General features: G+C 39.7%; 1 protein-coding gene and 3 pseudogenes across 1 annotated transcript; all 4 read left to right on the top strand.

Moving 5' to 3' along the window:
- The first annotated feature begins 481 nt into the window (after positions 1–481).
- LOC149217722 (uncharacterized) lies at positions 482–1,105 on the top strand. The gene is made up of 2 exons (XM_089390332.1): positions 482–840; positions 973–1,105. The coding sequence occupies exons 1-2, from the start codon at positions 482–484 to the stop codon at positions 1,103–1,105; spliced, it is 492 nt and encodes a 163-aa protein (XP_089246458.1).
- A 160-nt stretch (positions 1,106–1,265) lies between these two features.
- LOC149217723 (uncharacterized) lies at positions 1,266–1,802 on the top strand (annotated as a pseudogene).
- Positions 1,803–6,236: 4,434 nt separating this feature from the next.
- LOC149217724 (uncharacterized) lies at positions 6,237–6,602 on the top strand (annotated as a pseudogene).
- Positions 6,603–7,020: 418 nt separating this feature from the next.
- On the top strand, positions 7,021–7,556 carry LOC149217725 (uncharacterized; annotated as a pseudogene).
- Positions 7,557–12,135: the final 4,579 nt, after the last annotated feature.

Raw genomic sequence — 12,135 nt, forward strand, 5'->3', positions numbered from 1 at the left:
TAAGGTGCAACATTATAACATAAAATGTTATGACGATTCTGTCTGCTTAACATATATGTAGACACGTTGAAAGAGGCTTGTAAATGGACATTTAAGACTACTCTCTCTGCGTACTGTCATATACTTCGTTTTAGGTGATTTTGTTTATCATCTCTGCAAGGATGGAATGGGCGAAATCATGTGGTATTTTGTTTAGAACGGTCTGAGTTTGTTCTCTGTTTCAGGTTTTAGTTCTCCTCTTTGTCATTTGGTTTCACAGAATAGGAGGAATTGTGCTTATCAGGTTCAGCCTTTGAATCAGATCTGTGCTGTGGAAACTGGTTGGTTGGCTTGGGTATGAATCAGTGGCCAACTCTCACGGCCATTCTAAGCACTGTGCAATGTGTGAGAATTCAGACTTGCATAGAGGAATCTAGAGGTGTGAGATGCATGATGGTGTTGTCCATGAGTGGTTTTCTCTGTATATTTGGAAATGGGAAGGATGGAGGAAAGAATGGGAAAGAAAGAATGCATGGAAGCACATGCTCTGCTAAAGAAACACGGTTTTGATGTGAGTTCTTATGGGACGGGAGCTCATGTGAAATTGCCTGGTCCAGCAATAAGGGAGCCGAACGTATATGACTTTGGCGCTCCTTACAGAGGAATGTTTGATGATCTAAAACATAAATATCCTGAATTATATAAAAGAAATGGTCTTCTCCAAATGCTAAAACGAAATCTGAATGTGAAAATGGCACCACAGTGCTGTCAGGAAAATTCTGTTGATGGTCCATTTGATGTCGTTTTCACTTTTGAGGAGAGGATGGATGCCTTCACATCTTTGAATGGCTTAGCTTGCAAGTTTTACTGTATCACCCAACACCTACAGTTCATTTAGAGACTTAGATTTCCGCCTGGACTCAGTTTTTTTGGCTTCAACGACAAAATGATGGCTCTGCAAGCTACTTTAGCACGTGATCAAGTTTAATTCAGGTTTGTAACAACTGGGCGTCAGCTGGCACGGAATTTAGAAGCGCAGTCACTGAATGACCTTGGTTTTTCCAAGAGATATGTCCGGTGCCTACAGATATCTGAGGTTGTGAAACAGCATGAAGGATTTGATTGATTTTAGTCGGGAACATAATATGGGGCCAATTGCAAGTTTAAACAATTTCCCTCGTCAGATTTCTTCTAACCTGCAAAGTCAGCAGATGCAGCAAGGAAATCCTGTTGGAAGCATTCAAGGATTAGTTTCAGACCATAACAGTGTAAAAAAAAAGAATCCGATGCATGGTAATATGAACAATCATCTAAAAAATTATGTGAGTGGAATTGTTAATAATTCTTCTCATAATGCTACAGCCCTGAACAACTATCAAAATCTCTTGCGCCAAAATTCAATGACATCTTGTTCCTTTGGTGGCTTAACGCAAACACCACCATGCAATTCTTTACAAAGCCCATCTCACTCTATTCCATTCCAGGGTGGAGCTTTATCTTCAATGCCAGGAACCCTGCAAAATACCTCTCTTATTGGTTTGTCCAATTCTATTCAACAGAACTCTGTGGGTGGAAACCTGCTGCAGCAAACATATCCACAGTCATCCGAGGGCAATCAACCTTATCCACAGCAAGGAATACAATAGTTGTTGCAAGAAATGATGAATAATGGAGGAACATCACAGCAGGCATTGGTTGGGTAAGGCTTAAACGGAAATGTTGGGAATATGCTTAATGGTTCGATTGGATCTGGGGGCCTGGTCATTGGTTCTGGTGCAGTGCGAAGTGGTGCTGACTTGAAGTGGCTTCAGAATTATGATTGAACATGCATGGCAATCCCTTAGGAAAAGGCACACTACCGATTTCCAGTTGTTCCTCGATAACGGATTACTGCAAGATTTTCCTCCTCCATTGACAATTGCAACATTATCTTGCAACCATGCAACCCTCTCCGGGCACAGTTGTCATCATGAGCTGGAATTGGCAGAATTTTAGTTTAAAGGCTATTATTATTAAAATCCGTTTTATTCAAATAACAAATGTAACGTAGCAGTTAGAGATCGAAAGGCTAATTTGAAATGAAGATATTCATCACAATAGAAGAATAGGATTCGATCTCCTATTAAGGGCTTCAGTTAAATCTCCAAGTGGATCTGCACTCCAATATTTGTCTCTTAGTTGGCCATCAGAGGATTTCAAGGGAAAAGTTGGTTTGGTTTTTTTAGAACAGAAAAATAGTTTTTTCTATTTCTGCAATTTCAGTTGAAACAACGCCCTTATTGTTGGGTCGATCTGTTTTCTTCTAGTATAGTTTATTTAATGTATGGAATTTTTTTTTTTGTAAAGGAGGGGAGAGAATTCTGAGAGGTGCGTGGAGGAGAACAGAGAGCTTTATTGTACAGTTGTTTGACAGAGATTTATTGAAGAGTACAACTCTGATTTATAAGATTCTCGTGGCTTGAAATTTGGCATATGTTTTCTCTGTTTCATATGTGTCTTGTAATGTTTTTCATTTCATTCATAAATCGTTTTAAATTTGAATGTTTCTGAGTGAAAAGGGTAAAATTCAGCTTACTGCTTTGCCCTGGAGAAGCATTCATGTTTTGTGTTTCTTCCTCTGTCTGAAAGGGATTCATACATTAATGCCCCTTTCAGCTTTCTTAACAGTCCTTCCATTTCATATAATTTCAGTTTGGATGCTTAAACTCTTGCCTACCTTGCCTTATGGAGTAATATGTGTCTTTGATTAAATCTCTGCTCTTGTTGTCTTTGCCCCACACAACCCAGAAAACCAAATCATTTATCAAAAACCCCTTTCTATCTCTTTACTAGCCTAAAATCAGTATTAATTTTAAGTCATCTCAGCCCTTTTGAAGACCTTTGCTGAGATAGACCCGGAGAGAGCCCTCTCCTGTCCTCGTAGGGCTAGCTACGAGGCTGAGCTTGGTTTGATGTGGCCTTGAGTTTTGCCTTCCTCAGCCTGAGGCAGATTTGAGCGCTAACATAGTGGCGACCATACTAGGGAAGATGGTTTGCTATTGATGTGACATTCGACTTGTAGATTGTTTTTCTCCAGTACATGAAATCAAGTTGCAGATCTGATGTTGATGGTGGACAACAGTCAGACACATATGAAGGCTGAAACATTCACCTGGAGACTCCAAATTGATCCAGACATTCCAGTGATTGCTAATCCATTTATGCAATGGTAGGGTATGTGGAAAACCCTGCACTGTGTGAAGCTGTAAAATCAGTAAGAAATCAGTTAGCAGATTTTGAAATTAATGAAGATTTTTTCAGTGCCTTGCTTCAATGTTTAAAATCTCCGAAGTTTCCTCTTGAAGCTAGAACTGGTGTCTGTGAGTTAGTTGTTGAAAAACTTGAGAAGGAGATTCAATATTTGAATGAGCAGATCCAATCATATGATTTCCGAGACCCTAAAAAGTTCTTGGAAACTCTTCCTCCTTCGAAACAAGAAATAATAGAGTTGCCTACAGATGTTTGCATTGACAGTGTGCAACTAGATGTATGTATTACAGAGTTGGGGCAGCAAACGGAGTCTGGATTTCGCGATCCTATTGCGATGTACATGGAAATGTTTTTCAGTTTGACTGACAAATCAAACTGTCTTTTACATGATCAGGCTCATTACGTGCATGAAGGGCTGCCAACAATTACATCTGTGTTCTGGTGGAAACATTCTCAAGCGGCATCATTCTCAGGTTTACTTGAATGGTTGATCTGGCATTTCAGTATTACCTGATCTATTGTTTTTACAGCAAAGTAGGGTAGATTTTGTAAATAAATAAGCAGCCATAAGGCAACATTTCGTTCTGAGTTTCATTACAGTTTTAGTGTGAAGTTTGCCGAGCCAGTTTTTCATTCATTTCAGTCAAGTTTAAGTCCATAAATGAGTCAGAAGTCTCGTGTTGTCTGTTGAAATAATGACTCCATAGCCCAATGGATGGAGGCACTGTCTGCTCTCCCAAAGATATGCAGTTCTTGGCACCTCCAAGAAGCGGCAGCTGCCATCCCCATTGGAGCCAATGTTAGACTCCGTCTTGTCAGCCCACTGCAGTCAAATTCACCAAGGTTCATTTCTCGTCATTTATAGTCATGAATGGCAAAGAGTCTGTAAGAGTTTTTAGGTCTAGGGTTTTGTTGACTTAGCCACATGAAAGGTTCAGTTTCCATTGCTAAGCTTCATCGTCAATAAGGCTTGAGATTGATTCTTCTTCAAAACCCTGTTTTGAAGAAGAAATCATTAAATGTGTTTTTTTAGAATATGTAATTTGTCAAAATGTTTCAAATTATCCAGCTCTTCAAATGGCAACAGCTTCAATAGCTCCTGTCCTTGCAAAAGCACAAACAAAAAGAACATCATCAGCAATCAGAGACAAAGAAATCAAACAAAACAAAGTTTTTCATCCAAATGTCAGAATGCCAAATTATACAACGTGCCTAGCTGTTTGGTGGAGTTGATGGTTATAATATTGAAACTGAACCATGTGTGGGTTGTAGCTGGCCAGACATTGGCAAGAAAACTCATGCTTTCTCTCGTAGATAAGGAACAACATAATCAACCTTTGAGTGTGGATCCAAAATTTGTTAATGGACTAAGAAGTGTTCTCTGTAATTCAAGTTTGGACAAAGGCAATCACTGGAGAGGGAACAATGTGATGGAGTAAAGGTCGAATTAGAGAAGTGGAAAGTGAAAGTTTGTTTACAGAACCATGGAGTGGAGGTGCGCGCTACCCATACAGAGTGCGTGCTACCCACATAAGGTGCGCTACCCACATAAGTTCCATAGCCAATATTAATTAACACGGGCGCTACCAACTTGTCAGGCGCTACCCGTTGGGCAGGGGCGCTACCCATACAGTGACAAAGCCCATAATTTTTTTGTCTTGCACCCAGTTTCTTATCAAATCGGCTCCATCGACTTGCAAGTAGGATTCTAAAGGTTGCTCAGTAGATTTTAGCATGATTGTGGTGTTATTAATGTTGGGAAACAAGCCTTGGTTGAAGAGAGAATTGTATTTCATTCTCTGTCATTCCAATTTGATCGACGATAGAACTAAGAAGTTCTGGATTGAGCGGGTGACAGGATGACACCACTTTCAAGGAGACAGCAGAGCTTCTTGCGGTATGAATCTGCTCGATATTGGAGTAACACAAGATACCGCAGTTGAAAAGGAAGGATACCCGTTGACTCCCTTTAGATGTGTAGAGGAACGCTATGGTTCTATATTGCTGGACATGTTTTGAATTGTTATATATGGTTCGCGGTGTCGTTGAACAGCTGGAAGACAAGCAACGATATTCATATATTGTTGTTTGGAAAAGTTCATTGCATATGTTTGAAATACACAGATGTTTTTGTCTCAGGCCATTTTAAACTCTGAGGTGCAACATTATAACATAAAATGTTATGACGATTCTGTCTGCTTAACATATATGTAGACACGTTGAAAGAGGCTTGTAAATGGACATTTAAGACTGCTCTCTCTACGTACTGTCATATACTTCGTTTTAGGTGATTTCGTTTATCATCTCTACAAGGATGGAATGGGTGAAATCATGTGGTATTTTGTTTAGAACGGTCTGGAGTTTGTTCTCTGTTTCAGGTTTTAGTTCTCCTCTTTGTCATTTGGTTTCACAGAATAGGAGGAATTGTGCTTATCAGGTTCAGCCTTCGAATCAGATCTGTGCTGTGGAAAATGGTTGGTTGGCTTGGGTATGAATCAGTGGCCAACTCTCACGGCCATTCTAAGCACTGTGCAATGTGTGAGAATTCAGACTTGCGTAGAGGAATCTGGAGGTGTGAGATGCATGATGGTGTTGAAAGAGGCTTGTAAATGGACATTTAAGACTGCTCTCTCTACGTACTGTCATATACTTCGTTTTAGGTGATTTTGTTTATCATCTCTACAAGGATGGAATGGGCGAAATCATGTGGTATTTTGTTTAGAACGGTTTGGAGTTTGTTCTCTGTTTCAGGTTTTAGTTCTCCTCTTTGTCATTTGGTTTCACAGAATAGAAGGAATTGTGCTTATCAGGTTCAGCCTTCGAATCAGATCTGTGCTGTGGAAACTGGTTGGTTGGCTTGGGTATGAATCAGTGGCCAACTCTCACGGCCATTCTAAGCACTGTGCAATGTGTGAGAATTCAGACTTGCATAGAGGAATCTAGAGGTGTGAGATGCATGATGGTGTTGTCCATGAGTGGTTTTCTCTGTATATTTGGAAATGGGAAGGATGGAGGAAAGAATGGGAAAGAAAGAATGCATGGAAGCACATGCTCTGCTAAAGAAACACGGTTTTGATGTGAGTTCTTATGGGACGGGAGCTCATGTGAAATTGCCTGGTCCAGCAATAAGGGAGCCGAACGTATATGACTTTGGCGCTCCTTACAGAAGAATGTTTGATGATCTAAAACGTAAAGACCCTGAATTATATAAAAGAAATGGTCTTCTCCAAATGCTAAAACGAAATCTGAATGTGAAAATGGCACCACAGTGCTGTCAGGAAAATTCTGTTGATGGTCCATTTGATGTCGTTTTCACTTTTGAGGAGAGGATGGATGCCTTCACATCTTTGAATGGCTTAGCTTGCAAGTTTTAATGTATCACACAACGCCTACAGTTCATTTAGAGACTTAGATTTCCGCCTGGACTCAGTTTTTTTGGCTTCAACGACAAAATGATGGCTCTGCAAGCTACTTTAGCGCGTGATCAAGTCTAATTCAGGTTTGTAACAACTGGGCGTCAGCTGGCATGGAATTTAGAAGCGCAGTCACTGAATGACCTTGGTTTTTCCAAGAGATATGTCCAGTGCCTATATATATCTGAGGTTGTGAAACAGCATGAATGATTTGATTGATTTTAGTCGGGAACATAATATGGGGCCAATTGCAAGTTTAAACAATTTCCCTCATCAGATTTCTTCTAACCTGCAAAGTCAGCAGATGCAGCAAGGAGATCCTGTTGGAAACATTCAAGGATTAGTTTCAAACCATAACAGTGTAAAAGAAAAGAATCCGATGCATGGTAATATGAACAATCATCTAAAAAATTATGTTAGTGGAATTGTTAATAATTCTTCTCACAATGCTATAGCCCTGAACAACTATCAAAATCTCTTGTGCCAAAATTCAATGACATCTTGTTCCTTTGGTGGCTCAACGCAAACACCACCATGCAATTCTTTACAAAGCCCATCTCACTCTATTCCATTCCAGGGTGGAGCTTTATCTTCAATGCCAGGAACCCTGCAAAATACCTCTCTTATTGGTTTGTCAAATTCTATTCAACAGAACTCTGTGGGTGGAAACTTGCTGCAACAAACATAGCCACAGTCATCCGAGGGAAATCAACCTTATCCACAGCAAGTAATACAACAGTTGTTGCAAGAAATGATGAATAATGGAGGAACATCACAGCAGGCATTGGTGGGTAAGGCTTAAACGGAAATGTTGGGAATATGCTTAATGGTTCGACTGGATCTGGGGGCCTGGGCATTGGTTCTGGTGCAGTGCGAAGTGGTGCTGACTTGAAGTTGCTTCAGAATTATGATTGAACATGCATGGAAATCCCTTAGGAAAAAGTGCACTACCGATTTCCAGTTGTTCCTCGATAACGAATTACTGCAAGATTTTCCTCCTCCATTGACAATTGCAACATTATCTTGCAACCATGCAACCCTCTCCGGGCACAGTTGTCATCATGAGCTGGAATTGGCAGAATTTTAGTTTAAAGGCTATTATTATTAAAATCCATTTTATTCAAATAATAAATGTAACGTGGCAGTCAGAGATCGAAAGGCTAATTTGAAATGAAGATATTCATCACAGCAGAATAATAGGATTCGATCTCCTATTAAGGGCTTCAGTTAAATCTCCAAGTGGATCTGCACTCCAATATTTGTCTCTTAATTGGCCATCAGAGGATTTCAAGGGAAACGTTGGTCTGTTTTTTTCAGAACAAAAAAATAGTTTTTTCTATTTCTGCAATTTCAGTTGAAACAACGCCCTTATTGTTGGGTCGATCTGTTTTCTTCTAGTATAGTTTATTTAATGTATGGATTTTTTTTTTTTGTAAAGGAGGGGAGAGAATTCTGAGAGGTGCGTGGAAGAGAACAGAGAGCTTTATTGTACAGTTGTTTGACAAAGATTAATTGAAGAGTACAGCTCTGATTTATAAGATTCCCGTGGCTTGAAATTTGGCATATGTTTTCTCTGTTTCATATGTATCTTGTAATGTTTTTCATTTCATTCATAAATCGTTTTCAATTTGAATGTTTCTGAGTGAAAAGGGTAAAATTCAGCTTACTGCTTTGCCCTGGAGAAGCATTCATGTTTTGTGTTTCTTCCTCTGTCTGAAAGGGATTCATACATTAATGCCCCTTTCAGCTTTCTTAACAGTCCTTCCATTTCATATAATTTCAGTTTGGATGCTTAAGCTCTTGCCTACCTTGCCTTATGGAGTAATCTGTGTCTTTGATTAAATCTCTGCTCTTGCTGTCTTTGCCCCACACAGCCCAGAAAACCCAATCATTTATCAAAAACCCCTTTCTATCTCTTTACTAGCCTAAAATCAGTATTAATTTTAAGTCATCTCAGCCCTTTTGAAGACCTTTTGCCGAGATAGACCCGGAGAGAGCCCTCTCCTGTCCTCGTAGGGCTAGCTACGAGGCTGAGCTTGGTTTGATGTGGCCTTGAGTTTTTCCTTCCTCAGCCTGAGCCAGATTTGAGCACTAACAGAAGTGATGCAAAAGGAGCATGATTCCCTCATAAAGAATCGCACTTGGAAGCTGGTTGATCCTCCATTAGGAACCAAACCGATTGGCTGCAAGTGCGTCTACAAGAACAAGTATAAAGTTGATGGCTCACTTGACAAGCACAAAGCTAGGCTTGTGGCAAAAGGTTTTGCACAGAAGGAAGGGGTCAATTATGAGGAGACTTTTTCCCCCACAGCAAAATGGGCTACCATCCGGACACTCTTTGCCCTAGCAGCGCAGAACGGTTGGAAAGTCCATCAAATGGATGTAAAAACTGCTTTCTTGAATGGAGATCTAAAAGAGAATGTTTTTATGTCCTAGCCTGAAGGATTTGCTGTGAAAGGACATGAACATAAAGTATGCAAACTTGTGAAGTCCTTGTATGGCCTCAAACAAGCACCGCGAGCTTGGTATGAAAAACTAACTGAGCATCTTCTGAAACTCAATTTCAAACATTATGATCTTGATGATGCAACTTTATTTGTCAAGAAAGTTGGCAAAAAAGTTGTATATCTTGTGGTATATGTAGATGATCTTTTGATGACAGGGAACAATGAAAGCTACATTGCATCCATAAAGAAGGAATTGGGGAAAAGTTTTGAAATGACTGATTTGGGCTATGTTCATTACTATCTTGGTATTGAAGTAACCCAACATCTGAAGTCCATATTTCTTTCTCAAAAGAAATACATTGGAGATCTGTTGAATAGGTTTGGCATGATAGAATGCAATCCTCTTGCTACTCCAATGGAACAAAACTTAAAGCTCACATCTATTGAAGGAAAAGAATTTGATGATGCAACAAAGTATAGACAGCTTGTAGGAAGTCTCAACTACCTAACTACTACTAGACCAGACATTTCGTTTGTTGTTGGAATCCTCTCCAGGTTTATGCAAAAGCCTTGTGAGGGACACTGGTCTGCTGCAAAAATTGTTCTAAGGTACTTGAAGGGAACTCAAGACTTTGGAATCAAGTATACACAGGTGGACAACTTCAGCTTGATTGGATACTTTGATTTAGACTTTGATGGAGACAAAGAAATTGGGGTATCTACTTTAGGATATGCTATGAGTCTTGGATCAGGAGCTGTCTCTTGGAGATCACGCAAAAAATCAGTTCCAACAGATTCCATAACAGAAGCAGAATACGTGGCAGCAACTGAAGCAATAAAAGAAATTGTGTGGCTCAGGAAAATTCTTGAAGATTTGCAGGTAAAATAAGTACAATGAACTCCACTCATGATTGACAATACCTCTGCAATAAAGTTGGCCAAGAACCCAAAGTTCCATGATCGAACGAAGCACATCAATACTAAATATAATCTGATTCGACATCATGTTGAGGCCAAAACAATCCATCTCCATCATTGTTCTGTTAGAAAATTATATATTACGGAGCAATGGAACACATAAAATATTGCAGAAATATAACCACAGAAAACACATAAAACAATAGAGACACAGATATACGTGGTTCACCCAGTTTGGGCTACGTCCACCCCGAACAACCAGTCCTTCCTTTCTATTATCCAGCAAAAATGAAGAGACACAACCTACAACAGATCCGCTGTAATATCCTCTATTTTCTCTCACAGTCTCACCTTTCTACTTCTCACTCGGAGAATACACATATATTACACAGACTCAATATAATGCCCTCATACAAAGAGTGGGGTTGCCTTCTAGGGCAAAAAACCCTAAACTAAACACAAGTTCTACCGTCAGATCATTTGCTTAATGAATGGCCCAGATTGACTAGAAATTACTATACTTTTACATGGAAATTTTACATCTGTTTTTAGCTTTGGGGGCACTGCCCCCGAAACCCCTCGCCAGGGGGGGGGGCTCCCCAAAGGTCACAACCGCCCCCCCCGGACCCCCCTGCAACGAATATTTTATGGGCGGCGTTGCCGCCCCATTTCGAACTGGGGTCCAATGTGGCGATACCTTTGAATACAGAAAATAATCAGGCTCCACATCCAACAATCTCCCACTTGGAGACTGATTATAGAAACTCCACCGCTACTTCATTTACTGGACAATGACTCCTCTTTGGACCTGGTTGTTTCTCATCTTCATCGTCATCCTTGAAGACCAATTGAAACTGAGCATATTCTCAGTTTCTCCCTGGTTACAACTTTTGTTAGCATATTTTCAGGATTCTGGCTAGTGTGTATCTTTTCCAGCTTCAACTCTCCATCTTCTAACACTGATTGTATGAAATGGTACTTGAGATGTATGTTTTTAGTCTTGGAATGAAATGTTGAGTTCTTTGCAAGATGAATGACACTTTGGCTATCACTATATAACATGCCCATATCATGCTTCTTACCCAATTCACCCATAAACCTTTGTAACCAAATCATTTCTTTACTAGCCTCTGTAGCAGCAACATACTCTGCTTCTGTTCTTGAAAGTGCAACAACACTTTGGATTTTTGAAACCCAACTGACAGCTGTTCCACCAACAGTAAATACATATCCTGTAGTGCTCCTCCTGTTATCTCTGTCACCTGCCATATCTGCATCAACAAATCCCTGTAGAGAAATGTTTGAACCACCAAAGCATAATGCTTGATTTGTGGTACCTTTCAAATATCTGAGAATCCATTTCACTGCCATCCAATGTTCCTTTCCTAGATTGTTCATGTACCTGCTTACAAGTCCCACTGCATGTGCAATATCAGACCTTGTGTAGACCATTGCATACATTGAGCTTCCAACTACTGATGCATATGGAACTTTAGACATATAATCCATGTCTTCTTAGGTCTTTGGGCACATTTCCTTACTAAGTTTGAAATGGATAACAAAAGGTGTACTAACTAGTTTTGCATTGTGCATATTAAATCTTTTCAACACCTTTTGTATGTACTCATTCTGAGACAATGTTAATTTACAATTTTTCCTGTCTCTAGTTATTCTCATACCAAGGAATTTGTTTTACAACTCCCAAATCCTTCATTGCAAATGAATTTGCCAATTTTCTTTTGAGCACATTTATTTCCTGCATGTTAGACCCTGCAACAAGCATGTCATCTACATACAATAACAATATAATATAGCTGCCATCATTTTTCTTTTTCAGATAAACACAATGATCAAAGTGACATCTAGTATAACCTTGTTCAGACATAAACTTGTCAAATTTTAGATACCACTGCCTTGGAGCCTGTTTTAAGCCATACAAGCTCTTCTTCAACCTGCACACTAGTTTCTCCTTCCCTTTCACTTCATATCTTTGTGGCTGCTGCATATATCTCTTCCTCCAAATCCCCATGGAAAAAGGCTGACTTTACATCTAACTGCTCAAGATGCAAATCTTCAACTGCTACTAGACTTAAAATAGTTATGATTGAAGTCATTTTAACAACAGGAGA

This window comes from Pinus tabuliformis, chromosome 1_1, assembly GCF_031772625.1.
Source record: "Pinus tabuliformis cultivar Carrire ecotype Pingquan chromosome 1_1, CPIR1, whole genome shotgun sequence".
In the NCBI taxonomy this organism is placed as follows: domain Eukaryota; kingdom Viridiplantae; phylum Streptophyta; class Pinopsida; order Pinales; family Pinaceae; genus Pinus; species Pinus tabuliformis.